The following is an 18,890-nucleotide window of genomic DNA, read 5'->3' on the forward strand; positions in this document are numbered from 1 at the left end:
ACTTTTCTCTGCAGCAGTAAGGGAATGTGATGCAAAGGCTTTGGGGCATTCACTTCTATCATTTTTAACATGTGATATGACTGCACCTATACCATAAGGCGAGGCATCACAGGCAATCTTCATTGGACAATACGGATCATAATGTGTGAATGCAGTGTCTGAAGTCACCATTTCCTTTACCTTTTGGAAAGCCACTTCACACTTCTTTGTCCATTGCCATTTGTTCCTGATCTGTTGCATTGAGTCAAGGGGTTGAATTCAAGCTGTTATAGTAATTGACAAATCTTAAAAAGGACTGCAACTGTGACATGTTCTTTGGCCTTCAGACATTCACCACTACTTGAGTTTTCTTAGCACACATATGTAATGCTTATGCATCAATGGTGTGACCACAGTAAGTGATGCTTAGTTCAAAGAATTCACACTTGTTGCATAATGCTCTAAGCCCATAACCTTCTAATCTTCTTAACACTGTCTTGAGATTTTTTAGATGTTCTTTGGCATCCTGACCAGTAACAGTGATGTCATCCAGGTAACACTGAGTATTGCAGGACCTGGTCCATAGCTTTCTGCCAGAGTGCAGGTGCAGATGCTATTTCAAAAATAAGCCTATTAGAGCAATAAAGAGCTCTGTAATATTTATAGTGAGAACCGCTTTGGACTCTTCTTCCATCTCCATCTGTAGGTAGGCCTCAGCTGAGTCCACTTTGCTGAAGTGTTTTCCTCCAGAAAGGTTTGCAAAGATATCCTCTATCCTGTGTAGAAGGCCTTGATTTACTTTCAGTACTGGATTGATGGTGACCTTAAAATCACAACAGATCCTAATAGACCTATCCTTCTTTGCTTCTTGGATAACTGCTATGCCCATGGATTCCACCCAACTTTAGAAAGAATTCCATTAGCCTGCATGCCAACTAGCTCACTGGCTACTTTATCACAGGTGGTATAAGGAACCGGAAGGGCTTTGCAAACTTAGGTGTGGCATTTTCATCTTAACACTACTCTTGATATGTTTGAGTTTTCCAGTGCCATACTTGAATACTGCTGTGGCATCATCCAGTACTTTTCTTAATTCGCTTTCAGTTGATTCTATTGCATGGGATGTGGCATGCAAATAATGGATGGGTCTCCAATCAATTTGTAATTGTCTTAGCCAATCACATCCCCACAATGCTGGCCCTCCTGTTTTTAACCACATACAAGCCCAATGTTGCCTGTTAGTCATTCCAACAGGAGTTATCTTCCCTCCAGTATAAATTCCTAATTAGATGTCTGCAGGCTTCAGTTTGGTATAAAAGTTTCCCTTGCCATCCGAAGGTAGAGCGTTTCTATGAAACGGTTCGTAAGCTAGAATGTTGTAAAGCGAAGAAGCAATTACCATTTATTTATATGGGAAAAATTTGTGAGTGTTCGCAGACCCAAAAATAACCTACCAATCATGCCAAATAACACATAAAACCTAAAATAACAGTAACATATAGTAAAAGCAGGAATAATATGATAAATACACAGCCTATATAAGTTAGAAATACTTCTCTACAACGATTGCCTGCACTGTTTTCCGTAGCAAAAATCTCACACAAGTGCTCTTGGCAAAACATGGCGCAAGCACTCTCGGCAGAAAATCTCACGCAAGTGCTCTTGGCAAAACACTCTCCAGTAACCCTTAAGCTATGAAGCTGCCAAATCATACCAAATAACACATAAAATACACAGCCTATATAAAGTAGAAATAATATATGTACAATGTAGTATCACTTACTGGAATTAGGAAGTCAGCGCCAAGCACACTGATGATGGTGTGTTAGGCTGAGTCATCGGAGGTTGGGGTGGTGCAGTGACCCCCACCCTCTGGGCAGCGAACTGATACCGATCTGCGAAGCATGCAGGGGTACAGCGGTAGCCGGGAAGCACCCAGCACATCTTTAAGAAAAAAGCCAAAATAAACAAGCTAATTAATTAGGTGCAGCCAGGCACGAAAATGTCGGCCCAGATCAGAGGCAATTGCCGATTACATAGAGCAAGTGAAATTGGCAGTCGCTTCTGATCTGGGCTGACATTTACTTGCTGGGCGGCACCTAATTAATTAGCTTGTTTATTTTGGCCTTTTTCTTAAAGATGTGCTGGGTGCCTCCTGGCTACTGCTGCATTCTCTGCGAATCGGTATCTGTCCGTGGCTGGGGGGGGGTTGGGACCACTGGGGTGTCATCTCATCATCGATCAGGGCAGGCAGGTCATCTTCTTCTATGTCTGTCTGCCTCGATGTCGAAGTTTGAGGTTCGTCGTCTGCTGTGGCTGATAAAGTCGTACTTTATCATTGCAGCGAAAATCTCATGCAGTCGCCTCACGATCAGTTCCTGGACGACTTCACTTTTGGTCCATTCGCTACTGCATTGGGTTTTGATTGTTATCCTTTCCTCTTCCAATTGCTTCAGCTCTTCATCTATCAGTTCTTGGTCATGGGATGCCAATACCTCTTCAACATCATCTTCATCAACTTCCACAAGCCAAACTCACTTCGTCCTTGCTTCGTTCACCACGATCGAAATGCTTAATTATGTCTAGTTTTACGCTAAATGCAACACCCTTATGAGTTCTTTTAGGCTTTTCCGATACCTTAGAACTCATCTTGCAAACGGCTGCTCACAGGCTCGTGTTTAAGCAATGCCGTCGAGAATACCGTTCCAAATCCGGAGGAGAGCAGCTGCTCGGGACATGCGCTGCCTTTTCTTTCACACACTGCTTTTTTCGTAACAGTAAAAACACCTTCTGTTAGCAAAAACAGGGAACTAATGTAGGTCTTTCATAACAGCGAGGTTTCATAAAGCGAACGTTCGAAAAGCGGGTGACACCTGTACTTGAAATGCTGTTAAAACTCACTTTTTGGAGTGATTGAAACAGGAGCTCATCATCCAATTCCATTTTAATTGATTTGCCATTCACTTCTGATGTAAGCTATATGGTTTGTCTATTGTTAGTTTTCACAATGTAAATCTCAAGGCTACTCAGTCCTGTATCATTCACATTATTATCAGATTTTTCATTAACATAATACAGGTAAGTGCTCTTTTTGAAACTGCAATTTGACTTTTTATCTTTTTCTCTTCTCTGTGCAGTCCATTTATTTGTATCTGCCTGGCAAGCTCTATTTCTATATCCTCCTTTGTTGCATTTTCTGCAAGTTTCACCTTCAAACCTGCATTGATCTGGTGTATGTGATTCCCCTACCTCAACGGTTTCACACTTTGTTCAGCCAGGCATGTTTTTGTTTAGACATTGCAGTTCTGTTCATGCTCACTTTCAATCCTGACTACAAGTCATTTGCATCTCTGGTTGCTGTTTCCATTGATACACCGACGAAAGACGTGCTGCATGTCAACAGTTAAGTGGGCATCTCGGGTTTATTTCAACACTTCCTTGCAACGTTTTGCAACTCCAGAAACTAACTGAAAGAAAAGCACTGGATCTGGAGAAAAAGCTCTACTTTTCTTTACTGCGGCACCCACATATGCTATGATGGCATGATGGTGTATGCTATTCATGTACTTTTTACATATAACCTGTAATGAATTAAGTAAATGACAAAGAATGCTTTATCAAACAATATATTTACAACATTATTCAGATATTAAATGCACTACATTTACCACTCCCACCAGTGACTTCTCATCCCCACCTACCTAGTTCCTACATGATGGCTTCCTGAATTTGGGCCCTCATTCTCTATTGCATTCACGCTATCTTTAATTTACTGATCCACTGCTCCACCTGTTTCCAACATTCTGTCCTTCCTTAATGCCATTTACTCCTCAATATTCAGGCCCAAATTTACATTATCCTGCAACCATATCTGTGATAGCCCTGGGCAGTCCCAAACCTGGCTGTGAAAGGAGGAGGGTTGGGCAATTGGCTAGCAACCCTATCCTTTAAAAACCCAGAGCCACAGAAACACCAACAGAAGCTCCAAAGGCCTCATCCCTGGGAGAGGAAGGATACACCAAGAAGATGGGCTACACCTGGGGACAACTTGAAAGGCTGGCCCAGGACAGAGGACTTTGGTGAGCTGCTGTCAGTGGCTATGCCCCTTCAGGGGTGATAGGCTTGACAAATTAACTAATATCTCTGCAATAGCCATTTAACCATATCCTTACTTATTTGTAAGCATGATGGTCACTGGTGTGTATATATGACAATTAGCCATGTATATATGGTTGATTAAAAGAGGTTTTCTTTACTGCATCGTCTTCAGAATAGTTAGCTAATGTGAGTAAAAGGAAAAGAGGTCATACATTGGTCAGAGTTCAAAGTTCAAAGTACATTTCTTATTTATACTATATAGAACCTCGTCATTCATCCTCTTTCAGGCAGCCACAAAACAAAGTAACACAATAGATGCAAGAAGTGCATCCAGCTGCAGCTTCTAACAAACCACGTTAAGGAGTTGGAGCTGGAACTGGATGAACTCGGGATCATTCAGGAGGCTGAGGGGGTGATAGATAGGACATGTAGAGAAGTAGTTACACCCAAGGCGCAGGACACAGGAGACTGTGTGTCAGTAAGGGGAAAGTGGCTGAGGAGCCTGTGTAGAGTACCACTGTGGCCATCCCTCTCAACAACAGGTATATCATTTTGGATACTGTTGTTGGGGGGAAATGACTGAACAGAGGAAAGTCACAGTGGTCAGTCTGCCTCCATGACTCAGAAGGGAAGGGGGAAGAAGAGGCATGTTCTGGTGATAGGGAATTTGTTAGTTAGAGGAACGGACAGGAGGTTCTGTGGGTGAGAACAAGATTCCCAGATGGTATGTTGCCTGCCAGGTGCCAGGGTCTGTGATATTTGAGACTGAGGCCTCAGCATTCTTAAGTGGGAGGGTGAACAGCCACAAGTTGTAGTCCATGTAGGTACCAGTGACATGGGTAGGACAAGTGATGAGATTTTGCATAGCGAGCTCGGGGAGTTAGGTGCTAACTTAGGACCTCCAGGGCTGTGATCTCAGGATTGCTACCCATGCCACGTGCTAGTGAGGCCAGAACTAGGAAGATTATACAGTTTAATACATGGCTAAGGAGTTACTGTAGGAAGGAAGGTGTAAGATTTTTGGATCACTGGGCTGGGCTCTCTTCCAGAGAAGGTGGGACTTGTATAGAAGGGATGTTTTGCACCTGAACTGGAGGGAGACTAATATCCCAGCAGGAAGGTTTGTTAATGCTGCACAGTGGGGTTTAAACTAGAGTTGCAGGGGGATGGGAACCAAAGTGCTAGGACAGTTAGTGGAGAGTTTGTGAAGGCAGATGTTGGTAAGACCTCAGACAAAGTTAGGAATCAAAAGGGTAAGCATGGTGCAACTAGTATCCCGAGCTGCATATATTTCAATGCAAGAAGTATCGTAGGAATGGCAGATAATTTCTGCCGAGTTTGAGGTAACTAGTTTACAGACAGAGGCAATGTGTAGTGAGGAGAGGCTGTTGATTGGTCAAAATTGCAGTCAACAGGATGAGTTGCAACATAAAAGACGGACAAAATTGAAAAGGGTGAATACAGGATTGAAGTTGTATTTGAATGTGCGGTATGCAGAATAAGGTAGATGAACTTGCAGCACAGTTTCAGATCGGCGGGCATGATGTTGTAGGCATCACTGAATCATGGCTGAAAAAAGATTATAGCTGGGAGCTTAATATCCAAGGATACATATTGTATTGAAAGGACTGGCAGGGAGGCAGAGGGCGTGGCATTGCTCTTGTTAAAAAATGAAATCAAATCATTAGAAAGAGGTGAAATAGGGTTGGAAGGAGCTGAATCACACTGATAGAGCTAAGGAACTGCAAGAGTAAAAATACCCTGATGGGAGTTGTATACAGACCCCTAAATAGTAGTAAGGATGTGGCCTACAAATTATAATGGTAGATAGAAAATGCATACCAAAAGGGCAATGTTACAGTAGTAATGGGGGACTTCAATACGCACGTAGATTGGGAAAATCAGGTTGGTTCTGCATTCCCAGAGGGGGTATTTCTAGAGTGCCTATGAGATAGCTTTTCAGAGCAGCTTGTGGTTGAGCCCACTAAAAGATCAGCTATTCTGGATTGGGTGTAGTGCAATGAACCAGAATTGATTAGAGAGTTTGAGGTAAAAGAACCGTAAGGGCAAAGCAATCATAATATGATCAAATTCACCCTGAAATTTGAGAAGGAGAAGCTAAAAGGAGAATCAGTATTACAGTGGAGTAAAGGGAGTTACAGAGGCATGAGAAGGAGTTGGCCAGAATGGAAAAGAACACTGGCAGGGATGATGGCAGTGCAGACGCCGGGCTGGAAGCAATTTGGAATGCACAAGATATATACAGTGCCTATAAAAAGTATTCACCCCCCCCCCTCTGAAAGTTTTCATGTTTTATAGTTTTACAACATTGAATCACAGTGGGTTTAATTTGGGTTTTTTAACACTGATCAACAGAAAAAGACCCTTTCGTGTCAAAGTGAAAACAGATCTATACAAAGTGATCTAAATTAATTACAAATATAAAATGCAAAATAGTGGTTTGCTTAAGTATTCAACCCCTTCAAGTCCGTATTTAGTAGATGCACCTTTGGTAGCAATTATAGCCTTGGGTCTGTATGGATAGGTCTCTACCAGTTTTGCACATCTGGACACTGCAATTTTTCCCCATTCTTCTTCACAAAACTGCTTAAGGTCTGTCAAGTTGCATGGGGATTGTGAGTGAACAGCCCTTTTCAAGCCCAGCCACAAATTCTCAATTGGATTGAGGTCTGGACTCTGACTCCAGAACATTAACTTTGCTGTTTTTAAGCTTTGGCTTTATGCTTGGGGTCATTGCCTCACTGGAAAACAAGTCATCTCCCAAGTCGCAGTTCTCTTGCAGACTGTATCAGGCAGTCAAGCATGATGCAGCCACCATTATGCTTCATGGTAGGGATGGTGTGTGTTTGATGATATGCGGTGTTTGGCTTACACCAAATAGCATTTAGTCTAATAGCCAAAAAGCTCAAATTTGGTTTCCTCAAACTATAGAATCTTCTTCCAGCTGACTTCAGTCTCCCATATACCTTCTGGCAAACTCTAGCTGAGATTTCATGTGAGTTTTTTTCAACAGTGGCTTTCTCTTTGCCACTTCCCCATAAAGTTATGAGTGGTGAAGCCCCTGGGCAACAATTGTTGTATGTGCAGTCTTTCCCATCTCAGGCGCTGAAGCTTGTAACCCCTCCAGAGTTGCCATAGGTCTCTTGGTGGCCTCCTGCATTAGTCCCATTCTTGCACGGTCCTTTGATTTTTGAGGATGGCCTCCTCTAGGCAGATTTACTAGCTGTGCCATATTCTTTCCATTTCTTGATGATTGACTTAACTGTACTCCAAGGGATATTCAGTGACTTGGAAATTTTCTTGTATCCATCTCCTGACTTGTACTTTTCAAGAACCTTTTTGCAGAGTTGCTTGGAGAGTTCTTCATCTTCATGGTGTAGTTTTTTCCAGGATACTGACTCACCAGCAGTTGGACCTTCCAGATACAGGTGTATTTTTACCACAACCAATTGAAACGCCTTGACTATACATGGAGATTTTTCATTTAACTGATTATGTGATTTCTAAAACCAATTGACTGCACCAGTGATGATTTGGTGTGTCATATTAAAGGTGGGAAATACTTATGAAATCAATTATTTTGTGTTTTACATTTGTAATTAATTTAGATCGCTTTGTAGAGATCTGTTTTCACTTTGACACAAAAGGATCTTTTTTCTGTTGATCAGAGCCAAAAAAAGGCCAAGTTAAATCCACTGTGATTCAGTGTTGTAAAACAATAAAACATGAAAACTTCGGAAGGGGGTGAATACTTTTTATAGGCGTTATACATCCCAAAGAGGAAGAAGTATCCTAAAGGAAAGATGATACAACCATGGCTAACAAGAGAAGTCAAAACCAATATATAAACCAAAGAGAGGGCATATAATAGAGCAAAAATTAATGGGAAGTTAGAGGATTGGGAAATTTTTTTAAACCAACAGAAGGCAACTGAAAAAGTCATTAAGTCACAATGGAATTGATGGTTTTATCGCAAAATTTTCAGATGATATGAAGATAGTTGGAAGGGCAGGTGATTTTGAGGATGTAGAGAGGCTACAGAAGGACTTAGATTAGGAGAATATGCAAAGAAATAGCAGATGGAATACAGTTTTGGGAAGAAGCAATGAAAGGACTGAAATTTTTCTTAAAGAGGGAAAAAAACAAAAATAACTGAGGTGCATAGGGACTAGGGAGTCCTTTTGGAGAATTCTCTAAAGGTTAATTTGCAGGTTGAGTCTGTGTCGTGTTAGCATTCATTTCAAGAGGACTGGAATATAAAAGCAAATACGTAATATTGAGAATTCATAAAGCACTGGTGAGGCCTCACTTGGAGTATTGTGAGCAGTTTTAGGCACCTTATCTTCAAAAGGATATGCTGAAACTGGAGAGGGTTCAAAGGAGTTCTTGAATACGATTCAGGATCAAATAGCTTGTCATGAAAAGCTCTGGGCCTGTATTCATTGGAATTCAGAAGATTGAGGGGTGATCTCATTAAAGCCTATTGAATGGGGAAAGACCTTGATAGACCTTGAGAGACCTTGAATGTTGAGAGGTTGTTTCCTCTGGTGGGAGAGTCTAAGACCAGAGGACACAGCCTCAGAATAAAGGGGCATTCTTTTAGAATGCAGTTGAGGAGGTATTTCTTTAGTGAGAGTAGTGAATGTGTGGAATACTTTGCTACAGGCAGCTGTGGAGGCCAAGTCTTTATGTATATTTAAGACAGAGGTTGATAGATTCTTGATTGGTCAGGGCATGAAGGAATTTGGGAAAAGGCAGAAGATTGGAGCTGTGGAAAATTGGATCAGGCATGATGAAATGGTGGAGCAGACATGATGGGCCGAATGGCCTAGTTCTGCTCCTATATCTTATGGTCTTATAACCCATTTAAAAAACCCACATGGCAAAGATTGTCATATATCCACTGTGCAGAAAAAAAACAATTCATGCAAACAGTAAAAAGTAAACAATTAACACAGAACATGAATCACAGAGTCCCAGAAAGTGAGTCCACAGCCAAGAGTTGTGAAAGAGTTGAACTGCATGTGTATGTAATGAGAGCAGTATAACTCATCTCCTTCTATCTTAGGCCACGAACTTATTAATCACCCCTGCTGTGGATCACTTCTACAAAGAAGGGATCCGTATGCTCCACGACCGCTGGACTAAGTGTGTAGTAAACACAAAATACTCTGCAGATGCTGGGGTCAAAGCAACACTCACAACATGCTGGAGGAACTCAGCAGGTCGGGCAGCATCCGTGGAAAAGATCGGTCGACGTTTCGGGCCGGAACCCTTCGTCAGGACTGTAGAGTGAAGGGGCAGAGGCCCTGTAAAGAAGGTGGGGGAAGGGTGGGAAGGAGAAGGCTGGTCAGCTCCAGGTGAAAAACCAGTAAGGGGAAAGATAAAGGGGTGGGGGGGGGGGGAAGCAGGGAGGTGATAGGCAGGAAAGGTGAAGAAGGAATAGGGGAAAACACAATGGGTAGTAGAAGGAGGCGGAACCAAGAGGGAGGTGGTAGGCAGCTGGGGGATGGGGCAGAGTGACATAGGGATAAAGGAAGGGAGGGGGAGGGAATTACCGAAAGTTGGAGAATTCTATGTTCATATCAAGGGGCTGGAGGCTACCTAGACGGTATGTGAGGTGTTGCTCCTCCAACCTGAGCTTAGCCTCATCATGGCAGTAGAGGAGGCCATGTATGGACATACCTGAATGGGAGTGGGAAGCAGAGTTGAAGTGGGTGGTTACTGGGAGATCCTGTCTGTTTTGGCGGACGGAGCTGAGGTGTTCAACGAAGCGGTCCCCCATGGACTAAGTGTGTACATGTGTGAGGGGACTATGCTGAAAAATAAATGTGCTTGGTGTTCTAAAATTGACTCCTTCTACCTTAGGCCACGAACTTATCAATTACCCCTTGTAAAACTTGTTGCTTCTGAACCAATTTATTAAGTGTACTAAGAACACAACGGGAGATGAAGGAAAGAGTGAAAGACAAAGAGTCTAGTGCAAGGAGGGAAGAACAAATGGGAGAGATAGACCCAATATGATCTGGTCCCCTTATACCAATTTGCTTACCCCCTTAGACCAGATCACATTCTATTCCAATTCCATTGCTTAATTAGTAAGATAGCCTGTATTCAAATGATGCGATACCCACAACTGCTGTCACATTCTGAACAATTAAAAATATTGTGCATGGGGAAAATTGTTAGAAACAAGATGACAGCAAATAATATTGGAATAAGCATCATAATATCCAATAGTTATCGACTCTGCTTGCAGTCTTCTGGTTGGTTCAGATTGGTCACCGTAGCCCAGCAATATAGGTACTGAGTCAGAGGTTGCTAGCATATTAACCACAGTCCTTGTCCATGTCAGGTACCACTTTTAGCTCAATGTGTATCCACTTACTTTTCCCTTCTACTTTTACTGCTGAGTTAGTAACCAACAGCACTTGATAAGGACCTTCCCATTGAGACCCCAGTGGTTCATATGCGGTTTCTTGATCAGGACCCACTCACCAGGAACCAATTGCATCTTCCTTCTGTTGGGTTACTCCCAGCGGCAGAAACCTGTTGAGAAGCAGATGCAATACATAATTTCACAGAGTAGTTAACTAAACTGTATGCCATTTTATGTACAGTATATCAGCCTTTCTGACCTCAAGGTCTTCTGAAAGTGATGTAGGACATCTTGTTACGACCTCGAGTAGAATTAGTTCAGTTTTATTCTTTGCTCTGATGCTACACAAGACCATAGGAAAAGCTGTAGGCCATGGTACGCCTTCTTCATTCTACTTAGTCATTGTTTGATGGTTCTATTCATTTGTTCAAATTGTCCTGATGACTATGGGTGAATGTGGACAATGGAAAGACCATTCAATATTTAACAGTAGACATAATTCCTGGCAAACATTCCCAATGAAATTGTTAGAATCAATGTGACACAGGTGGGGCAGGGGCCCTTAAATCTGATAGCTTCTCTGCTGCTTCAGAATTTGCTTTCTGGCATTTCATGCACTTTTCAAACATTTGTTGAGCTTGTGGTCTGAACTTTGGATTTCACCACCAGTGGAAGAATTTGTTGATCTTCTTTTCCACTCACTGCATGCAAGGGAGTGTGTCTGCTGTGCCAGATAAGGAAGTAATGTAATTTGGAGCTACTAGTCTATTGCGAGAGCCATATTTCCATTTTCCAGAGCCACATTTTCTGTGCAGAGCATTGAGCTAACTCCTGTGATACAGAGATAAACCTCATTTCCATAATTTCAGTTGCTGAGTTCACTGCTTATGTTCTCGGTACTTCTTTGACTTTTTAAAATTTCTTTTACTCATTCCCTTGCAGCCTCTTTTGCAATTACATCTGAGAATGGCTTTCCATTGTAGTCATTTTGGAGTGGGTTTTGCATTTTAATACAGTAACTTCTGATGGAAAAAAGGAAAGGCAGAAAGGATACTGTCAGAACGAGCTATTCAAGTGCAAAAAGACTTGTTTGTTTGTTTTATTGACTAAACAAAAGCATTTGATAAAGTGAAGCACAATAAGTTATTTGAAATATTACAGGAAACTTTCTAGATTCGAAAGACCTCTGCCTAATCAGAAATCAGTACTGGGAACAAACTGCCGCTGTAAGAATAGATGGAGAAGTGAGTCAGTTTACGGAAATCAAGAGAGGCATTAGACAAGGGTGTGTTTTCTTCCCTGATTTACTTAATGTGTACAGTGAAACAATATTACAAAAAATAAGAGACATCTTGGGAATCAAAGTTGGCGGTGAAAACATCAATAATTTCAGATATGCGGATGACACTGTGTTAATTGCAAGTACGGAGAAAGAACTACAAAACTTAATTGATATAGTTGTTGAAGAAAGTGCAAAAATGGGTCTATCTATCAGCTGCAAAAAGACAGAATGTATGGTGATATCCAAAAAGAAAGAGAATCCTAGCTGCAGGCTGAGAATAAACGGGGAAGACATAAAACAAGTACAGAACTTTTGCTACTTAGGAAGCTGGTTGACATCAGATGGCAGGTGCTACATGAACATCAAAAGAAGAATAGGGATGGCAAAAGACACCTTTACGAGAATGAAGAGTATGCTGACCAATACTAAACTAGGCATGACAACCCGCCTCAGAGTACTGAAATGTTACGTTTATTCGGTTATGTTATATGGCTCAGAAAGTTGGACAATATCTAGTAATATGAAGAAATGAATTGAAGCAGCAGAGATGTGGCTTTGGAGAAGGATGCAAAGAATATCATGGATGAAACTAATATCTAACAGGGATGTCATGAACAGAGCAAACACAAAAAGAGAAATAATGTATGAGATCATTAAAAGGCAACATAACTTCATTGGACATGTGATTAGGAAAGAGGAGTTTGAATGCATGGTAATTATGGGAAAGATTGAAGGAAAGAAAGCAAGAGGAAGACTAAGACAAATGATGGTGGAGACTGCAGCCAGAGAACTGGAAATGAATACCAATGAATTGATCCACTTAACCCGAAACAGAGGTGTGTGGACCATGGCAGTCAAAGCTCAAACTGGTCACGGCACCTGAAGATGATGATGAACTTCTGATGGCAACTGTATAATGTTCATGAATTCCTGTGCTAGTTGGCCATTCTTGATTGGGGCTCCTACAGCTGTAAGAAATCTCCTTTTCATTCATAAGTTTCCAAAATTACAAACAACCCCAAATGAATCAGTTAAGATATTATTTGATTTTCCTTCTGCTGTTGTACAGTCTTTCAAATCTGCCTGTTGTGCAGAGTACCAGGAGCCATGCTTCCTGATGTCAGCACTTCAGTTTCAACCCATGCAATCTTTGAATTCCTCCCTCAATTGTTGATGAGCAATCGGGGTACTGATCAGATCTGGATTCAATAAAGGTGTTTCCTTAGAATAACTTACATCTTAATGGCATGTTATTATCCTTGCATAGTCATGATCATCATAGTCTTAACAAAAATTCAGCACATTTATTCCCAATTAGTATGTTAACATATAAACTGCTTGAATTTTCCTCTAGCAAGCAAGAGAGCAAGAATGGGCTTAGTTATTTTTTTTAATTCAACAATACTTCCATTACATCTGAAATTGCTTGTTGAAACCATGTCATCAGATCAGGATCTCCCAACATTTGTGAGGTAGAGGATTGAACTTGTTGTTGAGCTTGTTTCTATTGTCCACCTTGTTTCTTCTGCCAGTCACTTCCAGCCCAACGCCCTCCTTTACACGACAAATGAGATTTTCTTTAGGGGGTTGGCCTTAGGGGTGCGACTTAGACTGGTATTGCTGTGTGCACACGGTGCATTCCAGTCCCGCTTTTTTTTTGTTGGTTAATGGGTGCTGGCTGCTGACTCGCCTGCAATGACTGTGGACCCATGGTCAATAGGTGTTGATCAACAGGTAATTGATCCACCTCTACTGATCTTATTTGGAATTTGATATCTCATTCTACTGCTTGGCTGCTTGCACTAGCTCACTATATGGATCACCAACTTCACTCCAATTCATTTTTGTGGGCTTCATCACTTTGGCAATATTTGGTTTCAAGCTATTCATCAATGTTGATTTCAAGGGACCATACATAGAGTCCTCTATGCTATCTTCATTTATTCCTGGAACCCCTAAGTAATTCAGCCACGCTGTCCTGTGGCGTTCCTTATATTCAGAAACATCCTCAGAAACCTTTTGCTTGCAGTCGACTACTTTCCTCCAATCAGTCTGTATTGGGGCCTGTTCTTCCAACCACCTCTTAAAAGCATCCCAGCCACCTAGTATCTTTTGTTTATTATCTCCCATGTTGTCATCAACTCTACGAGTTAAGTGTCTGATCTGCTGAGAAGACAACGCAGTGAGATTTGGATCCCATCATATGGGTGCAATTTATGTTTGTTCTTAATACATTGAAGCTCAGTCCAGGTGTTTAGGAGGTGGAATTTCTTTGGACCATTTGTCAATCTTTTCTGATTCAGGTAGTTGGTGATAAACTATCTACCTCCATTCATAGGTTCCATCTTCAGACCGCATGTTCTCACTTCCTTGGTCTTTATTGGACATGGCTGCCAACTCTTTTGTTTCATCATTGACATCCTCACTTGAGTCGCCAGTGGTCACTGTAGAATCCATGTCATATTCATGTCACAATTCCCCGGAGTTTAGATGATGGTGCCGCCTTGGAGGACTGTCCATTGCAGGGGGTGTTTCCCAAGGAGAAGCGTCATTGGATGGACCATCGTCTTGAGGTCCCCACTGGGTTTTCTGATATTGCTTCAGTTTAGTTCAAAGTTCTATAGAATGCACTTTGATTTGATTACGCTTATTATGTTTTTTTCACTTGTTGAGTTAATGTGACCTGGCTGGTGGCCTAGTGGCATCAGCGTCGGACCTGGGGATGAAAGGTCCCAGGTTCGAATCCAGCTTGCCGGTTCCCCTGCACGCTTTCCATCTGTGCAGGGTTACGAGCTGGTGATCTCTTTGGAAACTCACCCGGCAGAAAGCAATGGCAAATCACTGCTGTAACTTGCCTCGTACGCAATTCCCCACTATGTCAGAGAGGCATGGGGGGAAATCGTCTGCTAACTGGAGAAACTCTGGATGCGATGTACCTTTCCTTTCCTTTTGAGTTAATGTATAGATTTTCTCTTTTGAACTTTTACTGTCTCTATCATGTTACCTTTGCAATTTATCACAGTTTTTTCTCTTTCTATTTCCACTTGTTCGGACTGGCAACATCACTTTCCCCACAAGCTCCATCAGCAATTTGTTTACCAATAATTTTTTTTTTAAATATTACTGTGAATGAGCAAAATTACACAAGATAGAAAATGCTGAAATGAAAAATTTCCTTCCATAACCGCCGTAGGCAGAAGGTGGTGATTTATTGAGGAAGGGAATATTACAATGTAGTTCATAGTAAGTAGAGATAAGGCACCCGGCTTTTTGGTGCCTTAGTCTCTTTTTTTGTTATGGGTAATTGTTCCTACCAGTAAAGGATGGTGATGCGCTTGCCTGAACTAACCAACAGGATGAACACTAATGTGTTTCCTGATCTTTTATCATCTCTTTTTGTATAATGGTTTCTGTTTAACTTGAAGCTGCAAATATTAGTTTTGAAATTCCAGGAATTCCATTGTGCATTTAGATTCTATGTCATAATTCTTTCTGAAGGCATTATGACTAGTGGATAAGACAAAAACATATTCTTTTTTGTTTGCTAGCTCATGCTTTTATTTCTTAATCCTCTTTGCCAACATTCTTGCTCTAAACAAAGAAACTGACTGAAAAAGTATAAAGGTTTTGGCAAAATGACCAAGTATTTTGCAAGATATTTTGTTGGCTGTAGTCCCTTTCTCTGTCAGGAACCAGAAATTATATCACATTTGGAGCTGCTTCTTTAAAATTACTTCTATTTGAAATTCACAGCTAAAGGCTTTTATGATTAAGAGTTTAAGAAATGACTGATTTTTTCATGCCCTCAGTTTGCTGGATGAATATCACCAGTTATACGAACTACAGCGAAAAAGACTAATTGCCCAGATAGATACTTTAACCCAGGAGAAGGAGTGGTGGAGTGAAGCAAGCTATAGCCTCGCATTGAAGGTAATTTGTCATACTGCACTTTTGCATATTGTACTTTATTTGTAATAACCAGGTTGCTTCTCCTGCTCTGTCCTCAAAATACCTATATTTATATTTTGGCCCATAAGTCTATTTGTCTCTGTAGCTGGATGGACTGTAGCTTTGCATGTTCTCAATAATATATTTCATCAACGAATCAAACTACTGTATGAATGAATTCCGTTCCATTTCACATCTCACATTCCATTATGTTCATTGGTAATTCTATGTAATGTTACACATGAAATAATAGAAATGAGCCTCTTGAGCCTTTTCTGCTGGTAGATTTGATTATTGCTGATTTGTGACCTAACTCCATATATCGACCTTTCCGCTCCATTCCCCTTTCCCTGATAAAAGTCTGCCTAGACCCCAGAAATGGCTCTAATATTTATTTGAAAAGATCCTGCAAACATTATTAACTAGTTAGACAAAGCATTCCACAGTTCCACTTTATAAGCCTTGTGTTTTTCTCCCTCATTTTCCCGTTTAGGCACTAATTCCAGCTTCAATTCAAGCTGAAGATTCTAAAGCTTGCATTAGTTCTAAAAAAAATATAAAGGAATGGGCAGAGGTTTCTTGATGCTCAAGCCTATTTTACTATTTAATGAAATCATAGTTTCTTTGATCTAACTCCATTTCTTCAGCATACGCAACATAAATTTAAGGTCCTTCTTAGTGTGGTGTGCTCACAGAGTTGTATAACTAACATACAATTGCTTACTTACTATTGTAATGTTTTAATTTTAAATAAAACTGCATTATTAGCAAGTCATAGTTTTGTACAGCATGGAAATATGTCCTTTGGTTCACCACATCTGTGCCAACCTTCTCCCCATCTACACTAATCCACCCCTGGTTGCATTAGGGCTATATTCTTTGCTACCTTGCATATTCAAATGCCTGAATAAATATCTCTTAAACACAGTGATTTTTAAAAAATATCTGACTCCACCACCTCTTCTGGCATTCAGGCATCAACTAATCGCTGCAGGGGATAAAAAGAAACTTTCCCTCAGTTTCCTCTTTATACTCCCCTTAAATTTCTATTCTCTTTTCTTTTGATCCCCTTACCAGGGGAAAAAGGATTCTGTCTACCCTATCTTTAATAATTTAATCTTTAGGATTACCTTTAATTTTTGTATGCTTCTTATTATTTTATAAACTTCTACCAGATCAATCCTCAGCCTTCTTCATTCCAGGAAAAACAAACCTAAGCTATCCAGTTTATCCTCGTAATGAAAGTCCTCCAGTCGAGGCAATATTCAGGTGAATCTCCTCTGCAGTCTCCTCAGTACAACTACATCCTTCCTATAGATTGGTGACCAGAAAGGCACACAATGCTCTAAGTCTGATGTATCTTTTGTTAGTCAAGTTGTAACATAACATTCTGGCTCTGACCCATGTAGATAAGCTATCCATATGCTTTCTGCACCCTTTTCAAGACTTGTGGACTAGAACCCAAAGGTCCTTCTCTTCAGCAATGTTCTTTAGTGTCCTACCATTTCACTATATATATCCTACCCCAATTTGACATCTTAAAAAGAAACACCCTCACATTTGCCTGGATCAAATCCATCTGACAATGTTCCACTCAACTTTCTATCTGATCTACATCCTGGTGTAGCCGCAGACAACTTTCCCTCAACTATCCACGCCGCAAAAAACTTCTGTGTCATCCACAAGCTTACTAATCAAGAAGGCAAGATTCATCATCATCTGGGACATGCCTTCTCATTACCACTACTAGGGAATAAGTACAGGAATCTGAAGACCCCCTTTCAATGTTTATTGTAGCATAGTAATTTTTATATCTTGCACTGCACTTCTGCTACAAAACAAAAAAAAATCATGATATATGCCATTGATAATGAACCTGACTTTGATTCTGATTTTGACAAAAGGCTAGAGGGATTCAGCAAGTCAGGAAGCAACTACAGAAGGGAATAACTAGATGACTTTGGAGTGAGACCCTTCATCAGGAATGGAAAGGGTGCAGAAGCCAGAATAAGGAGGTAGGGAGAGGCAGGCTATAGGCTACAGGTGAGGGGATGGATGGATGGGTGGTGTAGGGTGGAAGAAGTAAGAAGATGGAAGAGGTAAGGGACTGAAGAAGTAATTTAATAGTAGAGAACAGTGGACCATGGAAGAAAGGGAAGGAGGAGTGGAACCAGAGGGAGGTGAGGAGAAAAGAAGGGGTAAGAGAGGGTACCTAGAATGAGGAATGGAAAAATAGAGGAGGAAAGGTGGAGAAGTTACTAGACATTAGAGAAATTGATGTTCATGCTATTAGATTGGAGGTTCCCCAGATGGAATTTGAAGTGTTGTTCCTCCATTCTGAGTTTGGCCTCACCATGGCAGTAGAGGCCATGGGCATTCATGTCACAATGGGGATGGGAAGTTGAATTGAAATGGGTAGCCACAGGAGGCCCCACTTTTGCAGGAGGTAGAGTGAGGATGCTTACAAAGTGGCCTTCTAATCTGTATTGGGTCTCAGTGATGTAGAGGAGGCCACACTGGCAGCATCAGATTCAATAGAAGACCCTGACAGACTCAGACGTGAAATGTTGCTTTGCCTGTTTAGGGCCCTGAATTGTGGTGAGGGAGGAGGTGTATGGGTAGGTGTAGCATTTGTCCCACTTGCAGGGATATGTTCCAGGAGGGAGATCAGTGGGGACGGACGAGTGGACAAGAGTGGATGCAGAGAGCAATGACTACAGAAAGTGGAGGGTTGGGGGTGTGGATGAGGGAAATATGAATTTAGTGGTGGGATCCTGTGGAGGTGGTGGAAGTTAGAAACATAGAAACATAGAAAATCTACAGCACAATACAGGCCCTTTGGCCCACAAAGTTGTGACAAACATGTCCCCACCTTAGAAATTACTAGGTTTACCTATAGCCCTCTATTTTTCTAAGCTCCATGTACCTATCCAAAAGTCTCTTAAAAGACCCCATCATATCCACCTCTACCACCGTTGCTGGCAGCCCATTTCATGCACTCACCACTCTCTGAGTAAACAACTTACCCCTAACATCTCCCCTGTACCTTCTTCCCAGCACCTTAAACCTGTGTCCTCTTGTGGCAACCATTTCAGCCCTGGGAAAAAGCCTCTGACATGATCAATGCCTGTCATCGTCTTATACACCTCTATCAGGTCACCTCTCATCCTTCATCGCTTCAAG

The 18,890-nt window shown here is 41.3% G+C and overlaps 1 protein-coding gene across 9 annotated transcripts in view; it reads left to right on the forward strand.

Moving 5' to 3' along the window:
• axdnd1 (axonemal dynein light chain domain containing 1) overlaps positions 1 to 18,890 on the forward strand; it is a 164,437-nt gene that overhangs the window by 64,518 nt on the left and 81,029 nt on the right. For all 9 annotated transcript variants that reach the window (XR_011888046.1, XR_011888045.1, XM_072274022.1 and 6 more), the window contains one exon: positions 15,569 to 15,689. Coding sequence is in view for 7 of the 9 variants with exons in the window: in XM_072274022.1 (XP_072130123.1) it covers positions 15,569 to 15,689 (121 nt within the window). In the remaining 2 variants the exon portion in view is untranslated. The remainder of the gene's footprint in view (positions 1 to 15,568; positions 15,690 to 18,890) is intronic.

This window comes from Mobula birostris, chromosome 12, assembly GCF_030028105.1.
Source record: "Mobula birostris isolate sMobBir1 chromosome 12, sMobBir1.hap1, whole genome shotgun sequence".
In the NCBI taxonomy this organism is placed as follows: domain Eukaryota; kingdom Metazoa; phylum Chordata; class Chondrichthyes; order Myliobatiformes; family Myliobatidae; genus Mobula; species Mobula birostris.